The 9,211-nt window shown below is 54.5% G+C and overlaps 1 protein-coding gene across 2 annotated transcripts in view; it reads right to left on the bottom strand.

Annotated features, from left to right (window-relative positions):
* The window catches only part of PLEKHA2 (pleckstrin homology domain containing A2), an 11,331-nt gene extending 2,334 nt beyond the window's left edge, over nucleotides 1–8,997 (bottom strand). Inside the window, exons 1-11 of one of the 2 annotated variants that reach the window (XM_031063825.1) lie at nucleotides 8,853–8,997; nucleotides 7,810–7,866; nucleotides 6,360–6,408; nucleotides 6,143–6,240; nucleotides 3,468–3,614; nucleotides 1,570–1,704; nucleotides 1,398–1,466; nucleotides 1,208–1,278; nucleotides 714–777; nucleotides 187–264; nucleotides 1–89 (exon numbers count right to left, since the gene is read on the bottom strand). The exon at nucleotides 1–89 is cut by the window's left edge and continues 2,334 nt beyond it. In XM_031063825.1, the coding sequence (XP_030919685.1) occupies nucleotides 1–89; nucleotides 187–264; nucleotides 714–777; nucleotides 1,208–1,278; nucleotides 1,398–1,466; nucleotides 1,570–1,704; nucleotides 3,468–3,614; nucleotides 6,143–6,240; nucleotides 6,360–6,408; nucleotides 7,810–7,866; nucleotides 8,853–8,993 (998 nt within the window). In that variant the 5' untranslated portion in view covers nucleotides 8,994–8,997. The remainder of the gene's footprint in view (nucleotides 90–186; nucleotides 265–713; nucleotides 778–1,207; nucleotides 1,279–1,397; nucleotides 1,467–1,569; nucleotides 1,705–3,467; nucleotides 3,615–6,142; nucleotides 6,241–6,359; nucleotides 6,409–7,809; nucleotides 7,867–8,852) is intronic. The other variant, XM_031063826.1, reaches the window with a different exon arrangement.
* Nucleotides 8,998–9,211: the final 214 nt, after the last annotated feature.

Here is a 9,211-nt window from a genome sequence, read left to right on the forward strand (position 1 = left end):
CGCCGCTCCTCCGCCGACGGCCGCGCCTGTGAGGGGCCCGAGGCGCCGCCGGGCCTGGCCACGGAGGTGGATCTCATAAAGGACATCTCCTGCAGGGACAGGGCAGATATCTGCTGAATAAATGTCTTGCATGTTGGCATAGTCTCTATTTGACACTAAACGTGAAATTGAAAGTCTGTCACCTACCCTGGGGCGGGTTTTCAGGGCCTGCACTGCGGCTGTGATTGCCCGGATCCAGCTGTGCATCTCCTCGGGGCTGTCTGCCTGCAAACACAGCAGCCCCAGTGAGGTTCAGCTGTCCTGGCATTGCCAAAGTTCAGCTCTGCTCCCCCAAACAGCCTCTATTATAAATAATCCCAAGGGAGAAAGGAATCCCCCACAGTTCTCCCTCACACTCATGCATTACAGCCCCCTCTGCTCGTGTTCACTGGTGAAGGGCTGAACTTTCTGCCCCAAAAATTATCCTGGCCTCAGCTGCTCACCTGGATGTAACAGGTCCTGGAGCTCGTTATGATTTCAGAAAGGTTGTCCCCCACAAACAGCCTCTATTATAAATAATCCCAAGGGAGAAAGGAATCCCCCACAGTTCTCCCTCACACTCTGTGTTACAGCCCCATCTGCTCATGTCCACTCTTGAAGGGCTGTGGGGAACAGCCCATTTCTTGAGAGCTGAACTTTCTGCCCCAAAAATTATCCTGGCCTCAGCTGCTCACCTGGATGTAAAAGGTCCTGGAGCTCGTTATGATTTCAAAAAGGTTGTCTCGCATCAGGAGGTCACTAGAAACAGTGGGAAAGAGACAGTCACACCCCAGCAGCCATCGTGTGTACCAGGGAGGAACATATTGAAGGCAAACCTTGGATCTCATTGGGATCTTTTTAGCCTTCTGTAAGTATCCTCTCTCTATTCTTTAGTAGAGTTTTTAGCCTTAGTTTTTCTTTATTATTCATTATCTTTTTAGCCTTCTGTAAGTATCCTTTCTCTATTCTTTAGTATAGTTTTAGTATAGCAGAATAGAATGGAATGGAATGGAATAGAATAATAAATTAGCCTTCTAAGAACATGGAGTAGGATTCATTTCCTTCCTCCTCAGACAGGGGACACTGAAAATACCACACAAGAACAGCTGGAGCAGGCCAAGCTCCCTCTGGCTGCTGTGGCCTGAGCCAGCCTGGGGCCAGGGCAGGGAAATATGGGTGGAAGCATTACCCAGACTTGACCAGGCACTCGTGGGTCTTGCAAACATCTTTCAAGAGAATCGAACGCAAAGGCTCCTTGTCCTGCAGAGGTGAGAGGAGACAGTGCTGGGCTTGGCTGGCCCCAGAGCTGGCATGTGCCTCCTCCAGAGGAGGAGGAGGAGGTGCCAGAGCCCTGCTGGGGTCCTGGGGGAGCTGCTCACCTGCTCACACTTGTAGTAACTGATGGAAAACTCATCCAGAACAAAGTACCGCCGCTTCCAGCTCTTCCTCTGGAAAAGAGCAGGAGATTCAATGCTCAGCCCTGCCACTCTCTGTGGAGGTCCTGCAGCCAGAGCACCCCCAGAGCAGCCCCAGCCCGTGCCTGGCACTCACCACATTGCCCTGCTTGACACAGAAGCCGCTCTTGAGCGGGGCTGGCCCGGCTGGGGGCTTGGTGGCCGAGGGGGGGATGTAGCTCTGTGAGCGCCTCAGCAGAGGGTGTGTGCCCACCTCGCTGCCCTCCCCGTCCTGCAGAGAGAGAACACAGCCACCGTCAGCAGGGAGGCAGCCAGGACAGCCAGCTGCAGGGAAAAGCCACCTGACACAAGCCCTGAGTGAAGTGTGTGAGCCAAGGGCTCGTGGCAGTGCTGAACACGGGCAGGGAATGAGGCAGAGCTGATGTTCTCACACTGTGTGCAGCTCCCTGGTGCTATTCCACCTTTTGCAACCATGCGTTAAAAAAAAGAAATGAGAAGGGCTGCAGAGAAGCAATTTGAGGGCTGAAGGTAATCCCCTGCAGCAGGGGAGTTAACAGAGCCCACCTGCCTGGCTCAGAGGTGACTCAAATGCCCCACTGAAGGTATGAGGAGAACAAGAACCACCAGACAAACACAAGCTGGGAAGGAACGCTTTAGAGAAGGCAATATACCACGGGAATAAATTGCTCAGAAAAGCCATTAAGTCTCTGATTCTCATTTTCAGAGCCAAGTTCTCCCACAGATACTTGGGTGTTTGGAGTTCAGGAAGGGAAGCTGTCCCTCCCAAGTGCAGTGCTCAGTGCTGTGAGCACAAAGGGGCTGCGGTCATGACCACGTGCCCAGCACCCAGCCCTGGCTCCCCTGAGCACATCCCAGTCACCCCAAAGGCCAGACCCACCCCAGCAGCACCGAGGATGGCTGAGATGGAACATCTTCTGCATTCAGCTTCTTCCCCATCCCTCAGAGCCCTTCCTCCCTGGGCTGAGGTGTGAGCATTGCCATGGCAGCCACTGCCAGCCTTATATGGCGCCACAGCAGGGAGACTGTGGTTTGGGTGAACCTGCCCTCCCCCAGCACCTTCCTCAGCTGCTTCCGTGTCCCCAGGACACAGCAGCAGCTTTTTGTCTGCCTCAAAGCGCTGCCCAGCCCTGCAGAGAGCAGTGCAGCACAGCTGCAGCACCACCATGGGGATGGCACCCACACCCCGAGCCAGGGCTGTGCCAGCTCTGCTGGGCATGGCACTGGTGGTGTCCAGAGCAGAGGTGGGGACACTCCAGCAGCCAGGAGTGTCACACACCTCGGGGCTGGGGTGATGCTCCTGTGCGTGGGACTCCCCTCTGCAGTCCTGCAGCAGCACAGCCAGGAAACCACAGACACACCCAGGAAGCTGCAGCAGGGGAATGGCCATTTCACACGGGTGAGAGGCGGGGGAAGCAGCAAGAGCACGGAAATATTCTGGCAGCTGATGCACCACCTCCAAAAAACCCCTCTGCACCCCACAGCCCTCCGTGCACCTCTGCATCCCGCCAATCCCCGTGGCCAGGGAAGTGTTAAAAGCATCTGCCAGCAGAGACTGCTGCAATGATCTAATTCTCCACTCTATTTTTAGTGCTGCCACTGATAAGAGCTGAAGTGAGACCCGGAGCTGGACAAGTGCCCAAACATGGGAGATGCTGATGGCCACGTGCACACCCAGCTGCGTGCCAGGGAAGGGGATGTAGAGCCACAGCAAGAGGTGCCACCAGCCCTGGGACAGTCCCTATGGCTGCTGTGCTGGGGACACCAGACACAGGGCTCCTCTGCCCTGGGTACCTAAAGAGGATTTGCGCCCAAGACACGTGGGTGGGTGGATGGTGATAGCCAGGAAGCCGAGCAGATTCATGACCTTCTCCTTCTCACACCCCCTCATCTCATCACACTTCAGAGTGAGACAAAGCAAAGGCGATCAGGGTGCTCAGAGCAGCCATTCCTGCCTGCAGAGGAAAGGCTTTGCAGGCACAGTGCTTCCAGGATTGAAAGTGCAAACCAGCTCACCTGGTTGATGGAGATGGGCGTGTGGACCACCACCCCCCCAACAATCTCAGTTTTGTAGGCCACCTGGGGCTTCCTCTCCTGGGCCTGGGGCACCACTGGAGGCTTTGTGATCTCTGTGGCCGGCGGGACGCTGCCACCCTTTGGCACCTGTGGGGGAAAGGAAGGGATGAGGGGCACAGGGTGACCGTGCTGGGCACCCCATCTCTGCCTAATGCAGCCACAGCCCTTCAGAAAACAACTCCTGGCCAAGCACCCCAGTTAGGGAGGGTGTGGAACCCCCTGGGCAGCAGGAGCCACCCAGAGGAGAGATGAGAGGAGCTCAGTGATTAAAGCATCCCTTCACAGGCGCCTGTGATTCGCCTCTGCAGCTCAGTGAGTTTGTGGGACACTTGCTCCTTTAATTGTCCCCGCTCCATTTACAGCCAGGCTTAATGAGGAGCTGGGGCTGGCTAACGAGGCCAGGCACTGCTGTGACCCCAGAGCTGGCTGTGGCCCCCCTGAGTGGCCCCACATCCCTGGGCAGAGGCTGGGCTGCAGCAACACAGCTCCCAGCACTGCCATCCTCCCCTCTCCCTTCCCTGCTCCTTCCCTTGGACAGAAAGGGCAGTTTCCAAGTAAGTTTAGTAAAAAGCAAATGCAGTTTAGTAAAAAGCAATGAAAACCAGTTTCCCTTCCCATCCCTGCACTTCAGCTGCCTAACGCCATCCCTCACTGCCTTCCCCCAGAGCGGCAGCAGCAGCACCACATCCCTGGATTTCCCATCCAGCCAGGGACAGCTCCTCCCTGAAGGGCTGGAAGAGCCAGTTGGCCAGCTGGGACACAGCCAGAGTGGGGAAGGGCTGGCCGAAATCAGGCCATGGAAAGCACCACGGCTTCTTGCAGAAGCAGAAGATGCATCTCATTATTCTCCTGTCAGCCCAGCTCTGCCAGCCCGGCAGAATCCCCCTGCCCCAGAGGCAGCGACCCTGGAGGACACTGCTGACAGCACAGCCAGACACAGAGCCCAGGCAGGCTCTGGCCACAGCTCTGGACATGGAGTCTGTGGCCAAGAAAGAGAAGGCACGAGCCAGAGCACGGTGGCAGCTGCAGGTGCAAAGGTTGTCACACTTAATGTATTTGCACACAAAGAAAGAAAACACAAGCTAGGTCTGATCTTGCAGATGAGTTTCCCACAGAGACTACACCATGGCACTCCAGGGATTTTAAAGAAAAAACCCATGGATAGGCCCCAATCAAACTGTTTACATCACTTTTCCTTACATTTAGTTTACAGCCCATAAACAACACGCATCAGTGCACGACCTAATAAAACTGTTCACATTATGCATTGACCCTACTGTGGTATTCACACGCCCTCTGAACAGAGAGAAGCTGTGAGACAAGCAGAGAAGAAGGAAAACACAATTCTGATCTCGCTTGCTGTGCTAAAGTAGAATGCAATATGGAGATTGGTTACCCAAAGTGAGGAGGTTTTGTTCCCTTGGCCTGTCAGGGCCAGGTGTGTGTGTGGGACTGTCATGGGACAGGCACGAGAGAATCAGAGATGAGTGCAGTGTGAGCAGTTGTGAGCAAGGGTGAGTGCAGGGCAGATTCAGTTTAGGTACAATGTACAATGTCACAGACATCTTTTATGAAAAACCCTTTCTTTAGGATTTTTCCTCCTGAGAAGCTGAGAGGCCTCAGGAACAAAATGTAAACATTGATTATCTGCTGCTGTGGAATGCAACAGGTGCATCTGTGATTGGTCTCATGTGGTTGTTTCTAATTAATGGCCAATCACAGCCCAGCTGGCTGGGACAGAGAGCCGAGCCACAAACCTTTGTTATCATTCTTTCCTATTCTATTCTTAGCTAGCCTTCTGATGAAACCTTTTCTGCTATTCTTTTAGTATAGTTTTAATGTTATAAATATCACAAAATAATAAATCAAGCCTTCTGAAACATGGAGTCAGATCCTCGTCTCTTCCCCAATCCAAGGACCCCTGTGAACAGTCACAGTACATAGTATAGTATAATCAAATAATTAATTAGCCTTCTGATGATGGAGTCAGATGCATCATTCTCTCTCCTCTTCGTCAGACTCACCTTGGATTTACAATACCCCACTGCTCACTGCAGGTGAGCCCCCAGAAGAAGCCCCTCCAGCAGAAGCCCCCAGCCCTTTCCCAGGGACCCCCATATGCAGGCAGAAGCCATCCTGGAGCCCCCAGCCCAGGCCCTGGTGGTGCCCAGGAGGGAGCAGGGCACATCCCACACTGCCAGGAGCAGCAGGCACCGGGTCAGTGCCCATCAGCTCACGGCCCTGTGAGCACAGCAGCACAGCACAGGAGATGGCAGATGAACCCCTCTGGATGTGCCTCGCCGTGCCCCACAGTGATTCGCTGCCTCATCACAAGAGCTGGCATTCCAGGGAGAATAAAAACTGAATAAATAAGTTACTGAAGCACAAAAAAGCCAGCTTTAGAAAGCCACAGTGAGGCCAGATCCCAGCCAGCAGGAGCAACGGGAGGAGGAGGAGGAGGGCCTGGATGGCTCCCACAGGACCTTCCTGGGGCACAGCTGCTGTCCCCCACAGCTGGGCTGGGAGGGTGAAGGAAGACACACAAATAAACCTCAGCCATAAGGATCCCTGGGGATGGTGGAAGGAACAATTGAGAGGAGCATGAAGTAACCTACCGTGATCTTACTGGCCCTGTTCAGTGCCTCCACCCAGTCCTGCAGGTCCTTTTGGTCACTGGCTTGCAAGAAATAGCGCTGGGAGAGAGCGTTGATAACTGCCAGAGGAGGAGGGACAAGGAGAGAAGGATTCAGAGGAGTTCATGGGGCACCCACACTGCAGCTTCCTGTGGGAGGCTGTCACCCTCCTGAGCCCACCGAGATCCCACTCACTTACCAAAGCAGAACGGAGTTTTAGGCTTCTGTTTTGGGGTGGCAATGCTAACCTGTGACGGAGCAACACAGGGGAAAAAATAAGAGATAACAGCACGTGCCAATGGTGGGCAGAAAAGCTGGGAGTGCCCACCCACCCATCCTGCTCCCTGCCTGGGCTCTGCCAGCCCAGCCAGGACCCCTGAGCGGGACCCCACACCCATGGGGGCAGCTGGAGCTGCAGCACAGCTGTGGAGCTGAAGGGAACTGGCCCGTGTCAGAGCACATGCAGCACAGGGCGCTGGGTCCCAGGGGAAGGTCAGCACCGAGCCAGGACTTTCATCCTCTGCATCCCCTCAGGCGCTGGCTGAGCTGCACAGCAGAGGACAGAAAGCTTTCAAAGGACCTGAAAACATCCATTCTCCTGGATTAACACAGTCACTCTCATCAGCAATTAAGGGAATTGAGGGAAAATAGTGGTGGTTTTTCCCTGAAGAGTAGGAATCATTTATATAAGAATAATATTCCTTGAGGCTCCACAAACAACATTCGTGGAGTATTTATTCTGACAGTCCTCCTCCTTCAAAGCCAGTCCATAATGCTTTAAATATGTTTTCTCAAGCAAGCCTCCCTTTTTCTGGTGTATTTACTGTTGGTAGTTCCAGCCACTGACAGAACCCAACCCCGCAGTTTGTGACCAAATGCTGTCCTGCAGCGATTTTCATTTAAACTAAAACCTATGTAATTTGTGAGGCTCTTTCCAAAATGGGGAAGGCTCGGCCTCCCAGCATTGCTTCATCTGTGCTTAATTTATAAATCATGATTCAGCAACCCGCCCACCTTGGGGGGGGCAGAACCACCCTGGGGGCCCCCAGCCCCCCCCCCCCCCCCCAGCAGCTGAGGGGCCACTGGCAGGAGGAGGAGGAGGATGGCAGCAGCTCCACTCTCCACACACAGCCACAGCTCTGCTCAGCTCTGTTCTCTCTCTCAGGCACCAGCCCGGCAACAATTGGTGCTTATTGCACTGCTCCTGCCTTCCCTAGGAGACTGGATAACCCCCCTGAGACACACAAGTGACTTTCCAGAAGGTCTCATCCTTCAGGGCACTGCCCTCTGAGCTAGGGAAGAGCTCCTGAAGCACTGCTCAGCTGATTGCCCAGCTCACACCGATGCCACATTCCTGTCCCCACTCGGTCCTGGCCACCCCATGTCCTTCCTCACAGCTGAGCAGTTCCTCTTCCTCCTCCAGGCCAGCCTTGCGCCCTGTCCCGTGCCACTCCAGGATCTTTGTGCCGTGGGTCCCTCCCTGCTTCCACAGCCCTGCTCAGGCTTCTTCCCAGGGTCACAAGCCCAGGCAGGACCAGGAGCTGGCCCTGGGTGCTTCCAGGGCAAGCCGTGGCCTCTCCTGGGAATGGCACAGGGATAAGGGGAAAGCAGGGAGCACTCACCTTCCCTGTGCCCCACCCCAACATTACCTTGGAGATATAGGTCAGCTGCAGGGATCCGACAGCACCTGCTCCAATGGCCAGGTTCTGCAACACACAGGAGAGCAGTGGGAGGTAAATGACAGGGAGAAGGTGGCAGGGGCAATCCAGCCTGTCGTTTGTGCCCTTGAGCTCAGGCAGCAGCTGCCATCCTCAGCCACTTCCCTGTCCTGCACCTGCTTCAGCCCAGACCCCGCAGCGGTGGGAGCAGCCCTGCTGTGCTTCCTTGGGACACTCCTGGAAACCACAGAGGTCACAGAAGGGCTGGAGCCTGGTCATGGGAGACACTGACACAGCAGGAAGGGGCCTGGGGAGACCTAGGGGAGATGCCTGCTGCAGGGAGGTGGGATGTGTAGGAGCATCAGGGGGTGGGATGGTCGGGATGGACGGACACGAGAGATCTTTGAAGCCAGGTGGTGGAATTTGGGGTTTATTGCAAAGGGCCTGGGTGCAGGGCCCTGCTGGGAGCTGCCAGGCACAGCTCAGAGCAGGCTGAGAGAAGAGAGGGGGAGAGAGGATGAGAGGGTGAGAGAAAGAGAGGCAAGAGAGCAAAAGCATAAGAGGGTAAAAAGGGTAAAAGAGTGAAGTTCTCATTACAATACAATAAATCTTCTTCTGTGTTGAATATTCTAATTCTCACTAACCAATCTAGTACAAGATACAAATCCTATAGGATTTACATACAGCCTGTAAGAATCATTACATTGCCATATTGTGTTCAGTTTTAAACCTTAAAACCTACTCTTTAGACCCTTTCTGCCAAGCTGTAGGGTCTGCTCTGACCCTTGGAGCTGTCTGCAGGCAGAGGGTGTTGTTCCATCAAAAGGGGATCACCTTCAGCCAGCCACACCATTGTTTTCCAGTTGTTCAGTAACTGAGGGATCTCAAAGCTTGCTTTCATCTCCATCTCACTTATAGTTTCTATATTCTCCAAATCTTTTTCCAGACTATCATATTTATAAGGCTTTGCTGTTCCATCTTCCCCAACAGGGATGTGCCCACACACTCACTGCCAGCTTTGGGGACGTGCCCACCTGAGGATTGTCCATGTACCACAGGAGGTGGTTGGCCTGGGTGTCCAGGATGAAATACCTCCGCAGAAACTTGCCACAGGTCTCATTCTCCTCGATGTCCAGGAAGCCACAGATCCGGTTCTGTCGGTCCAGGTACGGCATGCCGGGCTCCTTCTGGCATCACCCTGTCATGGATGGGGGCAGGCAGGGGCAGGTGGGTGCTCTGCCCCCACATCCATAGCACCCTACCTGTCCCAGGTGTTCCAGGATGCCAGCACAGCCACTCAGCCACAGCTGAGCTCTCTGGTGGGACAACATCCAACCCACCACTGGCAGCCCCCAGAGCCACCAAACCCCACGAGAGAGGCCAGAGCAGCCAC

The sequence above is a fragment of the Geospiza fortis genome, unplaced genomic scaffold, assembly GCF_000277835.1.
Source record: "Geospiza fortis unplaced genomic scaffold, GeoFor_1.0 scaffold417, whole genome shotgun sequence".
Classification (NCBI taxonomy): Eukaryota; Metazoa; Chordata; class Aves; order Passeriformes; family Thraupidae; genus Geospiza; species Geospiza fortis.